The following is a 14270-nucleotide window of genomic DNA, read 5'->3' as shown; positions in this document are numbered from 1 at the left end:
AAAAGAAAGAAAGAAAGAAAAACAGGGAAATAATGGAAGACGAGTCCCTAAGGGTGTTTTTATAATCAGTTTCTATATTTGTCCTTAAAAAATTTCAGCAAGACAGTTTTTTCACATATATGTAAATTTAGGATGTATGCAGTTTTTCCAGTCAATTGTAAAATGAATTTTACCTCTTGAATACTGGTTAGTGAATGCTACTGAGTCAAGGACAGACCATTCACAGGTTATTTTGTTAGTCTTGTAAGCAAATTTAATTTAAAGGTGCATTCCCACCCTACAACCACCTCCCCTTTTCAAGATGAGGTTTCCTTGTGTTAGGTTAGAGGTACCTAATAACTGTTCCTAATGCAGTCATTATTACCATTGTTCCATTAACTTCTCTTGTGATGATATTTGCACACTGAAGGTTTAATTAAATGAACTTGTGAAGTTATTGCTCAGAAGCAAAGAATGTAAACCTAGCTTAGTTTCACATTCTTCTTTTCTTGATCTTTTTGTGTGTTCCGGATGCCATTTTGCATGTTGGCAGGATGCAGGAAACTAGCTAGGTAATAAATGGTCAGATCATAACTTCTTCATCTCCATCATTGAAGGTGTCATCAAGGTCTCCCCTTCCTGCAACCTTCCCTGTCTTCACTTAACTCCTTGTTCCAGGTTGGTCACTTGCTGACTTTCTCTTGCCTTTGTCTACTCCCCCCCCCCCCCCCCACAACCCATTGTAATTGTGCAGGAGGAGACCTATGATACTAGGTTACAGTAATAACTTTTTCACGAGTCTGTCTGTGATGACCTTCTTCCAGTTTCTTCTCCACATTGCAGATAGAAGGATTTAAAATGGAAATCAAATCATTTTGCTCCACTGCCTGCAATTCTTCAAAAAGTTCCATTACAAGGCCTTTTGTTGTTTTTTTTTTTTTTTAATTTTTTTATTTATTTATGATAGTCACAGAGAGAGAGAGAGGTGCAGAGACACAGGCAGAGGGAGAAGCAGGCTCCATGCAGCGGGAGCCCGATGTGGGATTCGATCCCGGGTCTCCAGGATCGCGCCCTGGGCCAAAGGCAGGCGCCAAACCGCTGCGCCACCCAGGGATCCCTACAAGGCCTTTTGTAATCCCTACCTTGGTAACCTCTCCAGATTCATTTTTCTGCCAAACACCAACTGCCCCTAGCCTGAAATGTGGGCACACTGGCCTTTTAGTTGTACAGATGTATTATGCTCCCTCTTGACTCTGGACCTTTCACTCTGCCTGGAATCCCCATCTGCTTCCTTCTTTCTGTCCAGGTCATAACTACTTGTCTTTCCAATCTCAATTTAGACATGACCTTCTTTGGGAAGTCTTACCAGAGATTTTGTTTCTTCAGTTGTCCATTTCATTATTCTTTCCTTCTCTTTTGGAGTATCCCTATCAGACTAGGGACCTGCTACTGGACCTCCCATTCATTCATTCATTCATTCATTCTGTCAGTTGCTGTTCTGGGCACTAGGGATAAAGCAGAAATGAGGCAAAAGTCTCGGCATTTTTAGAGCTTTCGTTTTCAAGACCAAAGCAAACATTCCCTTAGTGCAGCATCTACCTCCAGATACCACTCCAGTTATCTGCTCCCCTTCATCATAAAACTTTTAAAATAAGTGCTGTTTTCACTTCTTCACTTCTAATTGTTTTTTCTAACTTCAGTTTAGCTTCTCTGCCCACTATATTGCTGAAACTGATTTTTGCAAATACATAAATGACCTTTTGTTGCCCAATCCACTTGCCACCTTTTTCTCCTCATTTGATACTTTTAGCAGCACTACAGAAAGATCACCATGCCTGTCTTCTTGAAACGTTATCTGGGCTCTTCTGATGGTACATTCTTTCTGGCTTTTCTCTGACTCCTGGCTCTTCCACAGACTTTTGTTAGCACATCCTTACTAGGTGTAGGAGCACCTCAAAGCCTGGACCGCCTTCTCTCTTTAGCCTTCATTCTGTCCCTAATGATCTTATGCAGACCCCTGTTTGATATACCAAGTGCATACTGGTCATACCAAAATGTACATCTTCAGCCCAACCTCCCTCTTTAGCCCCCACCATTTGTATGTCTAGATTTTTTTTTAATGGATAAGTATAAAGGATCTTATGGGGATGGTTACACAAAGCAGGAATTGATGCCACATGTTTTCAGATGGAGGGACAGGTTTTTCAGGTCCCTAGGACCACTGCTGATGATTCAGACTGGCAGGACTGAAGATTCCTAGCAGGCATGAGATGCTTTCCTTCACCCTTGCAGAGTCGACATTGTTGCTTTGTTTAAGCACCCTCCTGGTCCTTCCTGACTGTACTGGGGATGGCTCCCTGCCACTACTGCTCCTAGATATAAATGCCAAAACTGGGTCAGTATAGCCCCAGTGTACCCACCCTTTACTATAGACTGTGAGACTGTACGTTCATCTTGTGAGCTGAGAAGAGACCCTTGCCTAGGGTCAAGCTCAGCCAGTCTCTTTTTTTAGGGGTTGGGCATTATGAACAGACTTTTATCCAAATCCACATCTTCTTTTTCCCTGTTCCCTGGGTCTTTTCTCTCATCTTGTTGCTGGGAACTGTTTTTCCCCCCATTAGTCTTGTTTGGTTTCTTCCCCTAAATCTCTTATTGACTCTTAGCATAGTGTCTAAACTCTTGAGACTTTGCTAATAGCCTCTGATATTTGTTTTCTTTTTGAAATGCATGCATGTTTAATGCTGCCTGTTGAACATAAAACAAATAGAAAAAGAAACAAAAGGGATCCCTGGGTGGCGCAGCGGTTTGGCGCCTGCCTTTGGCCCAGGGTGCGATCCTGGAGACCCAGGATCGAGTCCCACGTCGGGCTCCCGGTGCATGGAGCCTGCTTCTCCCTCTGCCTGTGTCTCTGCCTCTCTTTCTCTCTCTGTGACTATCATAAATAAATAAAAATTAAAAAAAAAAAAAGAAAAAGAAACAAAAAAATCTCTTTCCTCCCCCAAATTAAATATTTTACCTTATTTAAATAAATACAGGAGTGTGGTAGATAGGAAAACTGTGGAAAATGACCTTTAATTATGGATATTTTTCCCCCTAATTATTGGTAACATGAGCATCTTTGGATGCTGTTGATCTCAGGGCATCTCAGCACCCATGTCTTATTTGGCTCCTGTCTAGGAAGAGCATCACAGTAATACCTGAGGTGCAAAAGCCATTATAGGACCCCCTCAGTTGCCTTGTTTCTGTCAGTTCAGATCCATAAGAGCTGTGGATCATCCTGGAAATTTTTCAGATTTCTTGAAATATATAAAGCAAACATACATGTGCACACACACATACCTCTCAATCTTATACACGAAGTTTCTTCCCCAAATTGGGAAGAAGTCTGTTTTTCTTGGAGCATATTCTAATTAGAAGATAATTTGAAACCTTATCTTTTGAATACATACATACCTTATTTATTGGGGGACTGGGCCCAATGGACCAAAATCTGTTCCAAGGTCATAGTTTTTGTGTAGAACAAAGAACTATGAAGAGATGAGCTGTGATCTGTCTCTATCTGTCCCTTTCTCCCTTTATCATACCTACTGCTGTTGTCTAAAGACAGGGCTGGAAACGGTGAGTGCTAATTCAGTTTCTTAGCTCCGTTATCATCCTTTTGGACATTTTGTGCATTTAAAATATCCAGTGTCATCCTGATTGGTTTGGTGATTCCAAAAAAATAACTCCTCAAGTTTGTATAAGAAAAAATGTATAGCTCAATAACAACTGTATTGAGGTATAATTTATATAACGCTTACCCTTTTTAAGTGTGCAATTCAGTGAGTTCTGGTAAATTTGGTGAGTTATACAACCAACACCATAATCCAATTTTAGAACTTTTATCACCCCACAAGATCCCTCATGCCAGTTTACAGTTAACCTCTGTTTCTATGGTTCCCTTATTTTTAACCCCTATTGGAAAACAAGGTGCTCCAAGGTGGCTTTGGTTAGGGACAGTAAAAACACAAAGGGAATGTTAAGGTTAGAAATTTTGTGTGCTATTTCTGTAGAGTCTAGTGTTTTGTTTTGTTTTGTTTTTTAAGATTTATTTATTTATTTATTCATGAGAAACACAGAGAGCGAGAGAGGCAGAGACACAGGCAGAGGGAGAAGCAGGCTCCATGCAAGGAGCCCGATGTGGGACCTGATCCCCGGTCTCCAGGACCACATCCTGGGCTGCAGGCAGCGCTAAACCGCTGCGCCACCAGGGCTGCCCTAGTGTTTTATTTTTTATTTTTATTTTATTTTCTTAAAGATTTTATTTATTCATGAGAGACACAGAGAGAGAGAGGCAGAGACACAGGTAGAGGGAGAAGCAGGCTCCATGCGGGAGCCTGACATGGGACTTGATCCCAGGTCTCCAGGATCACGCCCTGGGCTGAAGGCAGCGCTAAACCGCTGAGCCACCCAGGCTGCCCGAGTCTAGTGTTTTAAACCTCTAGAGTGAAAAGGATAATAGATATTTTTTGTGGAAACAACTCTTTTGCATCCTTTGCTGCAAGGCTTTTGGAATCTAGGCCGTGTAAGGCCCTGCCAGCTTCCTATAATTTTGGTGTCATCTGCAGTTTCTTGAGGTCTCATCAATTTAACCATTACAGTCTCAAGACTTTAGGCCTGTCTTTCTCTGAGACCAATGTACATTATAGACCAACAACCCAACTCTGAAGCAAGAAATTTTAGTACTTTCCACTGGAGCAGTTTGTTCCAGACCTAAATAATTCTTTGCTTAGGCAGTAATGAAAAGCAGTTTTGGGCTTAGGTGGCTCAGTTGGTTAAGCGTCCAACTCTTGATCTCAGCTCAGGTCTTGATATGGTCGAGTTCAAGCCCTGCATTGGGCTCCACGCCTAGCTATGGAAACCACTTTTTTAAAAAAAAGGGGCAATTTAAAGGACTTATGTGAATGGTAAATAGCTAAAACAGAGTAGCCAAAAATACTGATATAAAAATACCATAAAGTTTGGATAGATGTCTTATTTTTCATACTACCCAGATTATTACTCTCTCAATTTTTTATTGTATATCCCTATCAAGGTGATGGGAGTAGGAGTGGGGGAGAGCACAGATTCAATTTGTGCATGAATGTGTAATTTCTATAGATGTACTGTTGTTCCAGTGTATACATAAACTAAATTTTGAATGAAATAAAGATCAAAAATACTACTTAAGTATAATTACGAGATTACCATTCTCATTTGTCTTTTGGGAATGAGAAGCAGGTGGTTTCCCTCTGCCCAAAGAGGCCTTATTCTTTACTTTTCTCAATATCCTAGTTAACAAAAATCTGTTTTATCATATTAAGAGATTAATCTGAAATCTTTTTTAAATTGGGCTTTTTATCAAATGATACTTCATTGTTGAAATGTTATGGTTCTTAACTGTTAATATTTGCTTTATTTATAACTAATGTCCTAAAATAGAATTTACTTTCTTTCCTACTAAGTGATTATGATAGTCTAGGCACACTTTTATGTAGTCACTTATCATTTATCTAAAATAAATTACTTCTATCCCTTCTTAAAAATCCTTTCAGGGAAGCCCAGGTGGCTCAGCGGTTCAGTGCTGCTTTCAGCCCAGGGCATGACCCCAAGGACCCAGGATCGAGTCCCACGTCGGGCTCCCTGCATGGAACCTGCTTCTCCCTCTGCCTGTGTCTCTGCCTCTCTTTCTCTCTCTCTGTCTCTCATGAATTAATAAATAAATAATCTTTAAAAAATCCTTTCAGAAGAGGAAATGTGATTCTGGTGGAAAAAAAGTCTTAATTTTTAACATAATAGAGGTCACTTGGAAACTGTATGATTTGGGCAAGTCATTGAAGCTCTTTGGGCAGCTGGCTGGCTCAGTCAGTAGAGCATGCACCTCTTGATTTCAGGGTGGTGAGTTCCAGTCCCACATGCAGCACAGAAATTACTTAAAAAAAAAAAAAAAAGCAGTACAAGCTGTCTGCCCATTCATTTCCTCCCTGATAAAGTAGAAATAATGTAGTACTGCGTCATAGGATTGCTGTGAGAGTAAATACACATGTGAGCACATGGATAGCACCCTGATAGCATTTGTGTGTTTTTTAAAAAAATAATTAAATAAGTATATTTGGTCAAATCCAAATATGGTTAAGTAACTTTATATTCACATTTTTTATCGTAAAAATTTCTATATACATGTTTATTTTTATTAAGTAGTGTTCACATTTTGAGGGCTAATTTGGCTACTGTCATGAGGATATTGAAAAACAAAAATATTAAGCCTACTATTTAGAGTCCATATATTCTTTAATTTTTTTTAAGGTTTTATTTATTTGAGTGAGAGATTTTATTTATTTATTACAAGCCAGAGGAGGAGGGAACAGAGGGAGAGGGACCAGCACACTCCATGCTAAGTGCAGAGCCCCATGTGGGGCTTGAGCTCACAACCCTGAGATCATGACCTGAGCCAAAATCAAGAGTCAGATGCTTAACTGACTGAGCCACCCAGGTGCCCCTCATGTATTCTTTTAAAAAGAGAAAGTGCTGATAGTTCATTGAGGAAAGTAGAAATAATGCTTAGATTTATAAATCAAGCTGTTAGAAAACAGTTTTCACGTACTTTACCTTGTCTAATGTTTTCTCGTTACTTTCATATTTGTGTTTCAGAGGTCTCTGGGGATAGCTTTTTTTCCTATTCCCAAGGTATCTTTTGACAGTACTATACCTCTTAACATTTGAGGGATTTTATTGATATTTGAGGCAAATAGTAAATATACTAAATATTTTATTGAAATTTCTTCTTATTTTGAACGTACAAAAATATTTCTTATGAGGTTTTCTAGGTTTCTAGTAGTTTATTAATATAATTTGTGATTATTGTATCTTTTTTTAAAATTTTTTTCATTTAAATTCAATTTAGTGAACATATAGTATATTATTAGTTTCAGGGGTAGAATTTAATGACTCATCAGTTGCATATAACCCCCAGTGCTCATCACATCACCCGCCCTCCTTAATGCCCATCACCCGGTTACCCTGTCCCCCCTCCCAAGTCCTGTCTAGCAGCCCTTCAGTTTATTTCCTGTGGTTAAGAGTTTTTTATGGTTTGTCTCCCTCTCTATTTTCATCTCACTTTATTTTTCCTTCCTTTCTCCTGTGTTCATCTGTTTTATTTCTTAAATTCCACATATGAGTGAAATCATACGGTATTTGTTTTTTTTCTCTCATTTATTTTGCTTAGCATAATACCCTCTAGTTCCATCCATGTCATTGCAAAGGGCAAGATTTCATTCTTTTTGATGGCTGGGTAATATCCATTGTATATATGTACCACATCTTTATCCATTTGTTTGTCGATGGACATCTGAGCTCTTTCCATAGTTTGGCTATTGTGGACTTTGCTTCTGTAAATGTTGGGGTGCACGTGCCCCTTCGGATCACTATTTTTTTATCCTTTGGAAAAAATACCTAGTAGTGCAATTGCTGGGTCCTAGGGTCTGACTATTATAAGTTAATGTGGAATTTAAAGGATGGTTCTGCACTTTAAAATGAGATGTTTTCGTTGTGATTTCCTTGAGCACTGTATTTATGTTTTATTTTTCTTTAACTGCAGGTTACCTTGTCTATGAATTTGACAAGTTTTGGTTTGAAGAAAAGCCAGAAAGCATTATGTATTTCAACATGTATAGAGAGAAGTTTCATGAAAAGATTAAAGGACTCTTACTGGATTGTAATGTATCACTTACTTTAAAAATATGAATCATCCATAGTATCTTCTATTTCTACCACATTTTGCACACACAACAGAATTTATATGTTGTAATAGAAATTATCTGATCAATTACACTCCTTATATATAATTTCCTACAAAAATATTTCAGAAATTCTATTTAAGAAAGCTAGTGGACAATCAGTGTATGTTTACAGTCGTTTATACACTGTTCTCCAAAGGTACCTTATCCTTCCAAAGATCCTTCTGTAGAGGCCTGTGAACTACAGTTTGGAACTTGGGACTTAGCCCATTTAGTGTAAAAGTATAAATCAGGTATTTGTATTAAATTGGTCGATTAAAATGTGTAAAAATTGGTTTTCATTTTTATGTGTTGTAGCTATCAAGTCAGTCTCTTTACAGAACTCTGAAGTTTTCTTGTGTTTTAGTTTGGAAGTGATTGTCTATTTCCTTCGTCTTGTTTTCTTCCTAGGTTAATTAACAGGGAGAGTAGTTCTTCATGGCTTTCTTTGTTTGCATCTCAATCACATGTCCTAATGTCGCTTCATTAGTAGCAAAAAGCATAGATTTGTCAGACAGGATAAAGAATCATGACCTCTTCCCTTTTGTTTTCTCTGATTATTTAGCATTATAGATAATGAAAGAATGACAGTATTGGTGACTACCTTTCTGTTGTTAAATACCACACTTGAAAATATCACAGTGGTATTTTAAAACTTAAAGGCATTTTGTCATCTTCAGTATTTGCTTTTCAATCAGTTGTACGACGAAAAGGACTGTAGTTAGTGCTTGGTGTGGGGCCTTTTATGAGGCTTCTCTACCTGTGAGTGTTTATGAAAAAGAGGTGTGTTTGCTAAGAAAATCTTGACTGTATTCAAAGGACAGTGGCTATTCCAATAAAGCTGTCTTTGAACTTAAACAAAAGGAAAACTTAAAGTTTTTAAAAAATACCCGTTAAACACTGTTGGTTTGTTTTACTTGCTGTTAACTGTTGCTTCTTTTTGCTTTGCCTCCATAGTGTTTCTAGATAATGGTGTGCGATTTTATGGGTATTCTTTGCGTTAATGGTCTGTGGGATTCTAAAGTAGCCTGAGGATGATGACTGTGCATTTCGTATAGCTTTATTCTCAAATCTCAGGAGGGCATCAAGTGCTATCAAGGATTATATAATGATGAGATTCTATTGGGAATAATTTCTTCCTTGTGTGTTTTAGAAATTTGTACTCTTAGCAAAACTAAAAAGGTTTAAAGATAATTTGTCTGATAACTAAGTTCTTCTTAAATCCTACAGAAACCAGCCTGTTAAAGACATTATTTAAACATAAGAGCACATCTTTTAACATGGTATATATATCAAGTGTTTAAGGACTGACTCACATGGCATAACACAGCCCGAGACTTGCAGTATTTGTTCATGTCTATTGACAGACTTCTCTCTGCAAACTTGCCAAAGAGAAGAGCGATAAAAAAAATATCCGAGTGGAAAAATACAGAAGCAGTGCTGTATAGCACGTACATTGAAAGCCCAGCATTAAAACTGTTATTTTCTCAACAGGATAAAACTTTTAAAAATTGGGTTCATTTTATTATAAACATGGTTGGTTTAGTGTCTGAGTATCACAGGAATTTAAAAATTGGTTTCTTATAGGAGACCTCTCAATCTTGGGATTATCTTTTTTTTTTTTTTTTTTTTAGTGTTTTCAGTGCTTTATTATCCAGCTCTAGAGTTATAGGAAATGTAGCAAAATCCTGGTAAGGATCAGGTGCTAACCATTAAAGTTCGTTTTCTATAGAAGTGTTTACTCTTACATGGAAAGCAATTCTGTTAGTTTTTTAATTTTCATGCTGAAAATACTCATATTTTAATTTTTCAAAGCTGAGGTCTTGAACTGATGTAAACCTTTGTCAGTATGCCTCATAAAGAATGATCCAACTATGGAAGGGGAAATTTTTTAAGTAAATTTTTCCCCTTCTAGGGAGGAAAAAAAAACTTTAAGAATGTCATTAGAAAGTTTGGTCAATAATATGTTCTTTAAATCATCTCTGTTTTTGTACAATATAGATATTGTCCTGTTTTTGCTTAAAATAATCAGTAACCATTTCAGAAGTCCTATAGTGAATTGGTCTAAAAGCTACCAATAAATTCTAATGTTTGATAGTCAAAAAGCCAAGCTAAGTGTCCCCACTTGTAGATTAGAATGTAACATAGTGACATACAAGAAAAGAAAAACACAATTGTGTGTACCTTCCTACTTTTCCTTGCTTTCAACTTATGTATGCTAGAATTTTATGTAGTCTTAAAAATCCATATTTAGAATCTTACCTGTTTCTATAAGAATGAATAAAATACCAAAGTAGTGATAGGTTTGAAGTAGCAGGAAAATTATGTTTGCTTTAGCATCAGAAAAGTGAATCGATACCGAAAAGAACTTTTGTATGTGCCAGGTTGAAGAGAGTGTGCCAGTGACAAGAATAGTGTAAGAAAATAATTACACTGGTTGTGGTTCAAATATGTTCTGAAAGACAATCTTTAAGGAAATAAGAGAAATCAGGGGATACCGGTATATCAGTGACCCTAGACCAGCCTCTCTTTGTATATAAATATGGTGGGATAGTTAGATATAAAATCAGTGTCTTACTGGCACCAGTTGAGAAAACAAGATCTTTTCCTTCAAAATGCCCATCCTGCTTTTTTTCTACTTTAACAACTACTTGGATTTGTATGTATTTTTCTATGTGAAAAACATATGTAGTCTCCATTTTTATTCCAGTATTAATAATTGTTTATGTACTGTTTCTCCCCTTTGTATTCAGTGAAATTGAACTTGGTCAAAGATTTGCTCAAAGGAGCAGTATTACATGAGTGAAAAGCGGAATGCTCATTGCCAGAGCAGGAAAATCACACACTGTGATGGCTCAGAACAGAAGAGGTTTGGCTTGGAGAGCAATAATGTTTATTATCCTCCTTGAATTAATGATTGGGGTCCAGCAGCTATTTTCTCAGGATAAATGGTCCACCCAGCTTCTCTGTGAACAAGTCTGGAGAGGCTTACTTTCCTTTTTCACATTTATGAACCTCTCCACACAAGCAGATTATTAACAAAGATTAATGGACTTAAACATCTGAAAGAAATCATGAATGAGCTTGTTTTGTTTTGTTTTGTCTTTTTCTGGCTTCAGCTTTTGACAAGAAAAAAATTTAAATGTAGTTCAGGTAAGACCCAACTATTATAGGGCAATTTTTTTTTTTTAAATTATAGGGCAAAATCTATGTTTCTGTTAATGTATTCAAAAAATAAGCAGTGGCTTTCCCTGGGGGAAAAAGTGCTGGTTGGCAACTTAAAGAAATAGATTTTTGTCTACTTTGGATAAAACAATTAACTTCTTATGTAAAAGCAATAGTCGAAATGTGATGTCATTTTGTTCGGAATGTTGTGAACAAATAAAAAATGTGTCAAAATTGTTATAAGCCTTTCTGTTAATCTTTCTGTGTTTCCCCACCATCCTCATCCCTTAAGTCCTTTGTATTCATGAAATAGTGCCTTTATTTAATCCTTTACTCATGTTCCTATAGAGTAAATGAGAATACACAGAAAATTTTTATTTTTGTGATTTTAACTCATCCACTAATTACCTATTTAAGATGTTACTGGGTAACAACAATAGGTTATAAGACCAGAAAAGAAGCTACCACTCCCACCCTCCATTCTTACAAAGGATAGGAATAATTCATACTGCACTGCAGTATGCTGTACTTAGCAATGTAGCTTAGGTACATTTTTATATTAATACAAAGCTTCCTTATTCTGTTTATTTACAGCTGCAGAGCATTCCTCTGGGTATGTGTGTGTGTGTCTTATTTTGAACTAAAAAATACTACATATGTCACTGGTTGGATACAGCAAAAGCAGTAATTAAAGTTAATACTAATTATAGTTTAAATGTATGTTAAAGAAAGAATGGCTGAAAGTTAAAGACAAAGTAATCATGTCAAGGAGTTTGGCCAAGGACAAAATAAACCTAAAAATAAAGATGGAAATACTAAAGGCCAGAGCCCAGATGCATGGAATAGAAATGGACAATAGAATCATCAGAAGTAAAAAGTTGTTGCTTGAAAAGACTAGTAAGACTGATAAACCTGGGTGAGATAAATTAAGAATAAGGAAGAAAGCAAACAATGATATCAAGAATAAAATATGAACCATCACCACAGATCCTGCAAATACTGAAAATAAAATGTATTAAGGATAACCTCAAAATTTGAAAATTTAGATGAAATATAAACATTTCTAGAAAAATATACTTAGCAATACAAAATTGTACAAGAAGAAATAGGTAAGCAAAAAGTTCTAGCACTATTCAAGTGGATTCAGCAATTAAAATTTTCCATGAAAAAACCTACAGTGCTGGGTGGCTTGCACTGGTGAGTTAACACATTTAAGAATAAAATAATGACAGTTTTCACAATCTCTTCTAAATAATGAAGTGTGGACACCCTATAATTCACAAAACTATCATAATCTTAATAAATCCAACCAGAACAGAATGAGAAAGAATAATTGTATGCCAGTGTCACTTTAGATGCAGTAATCCTGAATAAAATAGAAGCACACTGAAATCCAGCGATAAATGTAATAAATCAGTAATAACTACATATAGATATGCTGTTTTTAAAAAAATATTTTATTTATTTATTCATGAGAGACAGAGAGAGAGAGAGAGGCAGAGACCCAGGCAGAGGGAGAAGCAGGCTCCATGCAGGGAGCCCCACGTGGGACTCGATCCCGGGTCTCCAGGATCACACCCTGGGCTGAAGGCAGCGCTAAACCGCTGAGCCCCCCGGGCTGCCCTAGATATGCTGTTTTAATGTGTGACCAATTATAGCTCAGTTAGGTTAATTCCCAGAATAAAATTAATGAAATTTACCACATGAACATTGGAAAAATCACATAATTTAAAAGTTGCAGAAAAAGCATTTGATGAAAATTCAACAACCATTCATGTTAAAAACAGCAAATGAGAAATAGGGGTCACCTTAATTTTATAAAACGTCTCTATAAAATAACAGCAAATATATATATATATATATTTTTTTTTTAAATTTATTCATGAGAGACAGAGAGAGGCAGAGACACAGGCAGAGGGAAAAGGAGGATCCCTGCAGGGAGCCCGACGTGGGACTCGATCCCAGGTCTCCAGGATCACACCCCGGGCTGAAGGCCACGCTAAACCGCTGAGCCCCCCGGGCTGCCCATTAGCAAATATATTTAATGGTGAAACATTGGGATCACCACTTATATCTGTTTTTGCCACAATAACAATGTATAGCAATCACACTAAAATCTTAATGGCATACAAAAAAAGCATTTCCTCCTCACACATGGGCAGGCTAACCAGGCAGCCTTGCTGATCTCAGCTGGCCTTAAATCCAGGTCCTGGGTGGAGTTCCTTTCAGCTCCACGTGGCTTACTCCTCTGGGACCAGTGGGCCACCTGAGGCATGCTCTTTGTGCAGCAGAAGCACAAGAAGAAGCCCAATGGCTCACAGGTATTTCAGGCCTTTGCTCGCATCATGTCCACATTCCCTCGGTCATATAGCAAGTCTTGTGGTCAAGCCCAACATCAATGGAACAAGGAAATGTACTCTACTCAGAAGGCCTAAGGGGTGAACATTTGATGAATAATCCAAATTGTCACAGCATGTCTATTCAAAATTGTGTTAGAGGTCCTAGCCAGAGCAGTAAAGCAAGTGGGTGGAAAGAAAGAAAAGTTATTATTCATAAATGATATAAATGTGTATATAGGAAACCCAAGAGAATTAACCTGATATCAAGGGTAGATGAGGAACTTTTGACCAATTATCAAGGGTGATCATTTATCAAGGATGAGGGATTCTGGATAAGTCTATTTAGCCCGATTCTTGCTAAAATTGGGCTCTTGAAGACATACCTAAGAAGCATTTAGTAGAAAAAGGCAGCTCAGAGGAGCCTGACTACAGTTTGATCAAGGGGAAGCACCTTGTCACTATTGCCTGTTGCCTTACAGCCAAGAAACTATCTTTAATGTTTTCTTCCCTATTCTTGACAGAAGCGTGCTACTCTGAGGTTGTGGTTAGCTTTCGTTTGGATTCTCCCAGAATCAGACCTTGCAACAAGGACTTGTCATCCATCTGGGAGGTGATCCCAGGAAACACTGCTAAGGGAGTGGGGAACCGAGAGAGGGAAGTCATCCCATAGAGGGTTTTTGTGTTAAGTCTACTGGACTTTGAGTCCTTGGGTGAGGGTGAGGGGACTGAAGTATTCACAAACTCCCATCGGTTACTGGGTAAGGGCTGCTCCTGGGGTGTGTTATTTCCCTGTTCCTCTAGCACGCCACGCACAGGGACACAGATGGCTCGAAGGCGAGGAGAACACAGAGATGGCTCGGTGGCCAGGAGAACAGAGATGGCTCGGGGGCCAGGAGAACACAGAGATGGCTCGGGGGCCAGGAGAACACACAGATGGCTCGGTGGCCAGGAGGACACACAGATGGCTCAGTGGCCAGGAGAACACACAGATGGC

The 14270-nt window shown here is 37.9% G+C and overlaps 1 protein-coding gene across 1 annotated transcript in view; it reads left to right on the top strand.

The window, feature by feature from the left end:
* Window positions 1-11180, top strand: part of ELMOD2 (ELMO domain containing 2) — a 31259-nt gene extending 20079 nt beyond the window's left edge. The window contains exon 9 of the mRNA XM_025462313.3: window positions 7595-11180. Within this exon, the coding sequence (XP_025318098.1) occupies window positions 7595-7740 (146 nt within the window). The 3' untranslated portion in view covers window positions 7741-11180. The remainder of the gene's footprint in view (window positions 1-7594) is intronic.
* Window positions 11181-14270: the final 3090 nt, after the last annotated feature.

This window comes from Canis lupus, chromosome 19 (genome assembly GCF_003254725.2).
Source record: "Canis lupus dingo isolate Sandy chromosome 19, ASM325472v2, whole genome shotgun sequence".
Lineage (NCBI taxonomy): Eukaryota > Metazoa > Chordata > Mammalia > Carnivora > Canidae > Canis > Canis lupus.
Note: the sequence above shows the minus strand (reverse complement) of the source record. Positions and strands in the feature narration are given on the sequence as shown.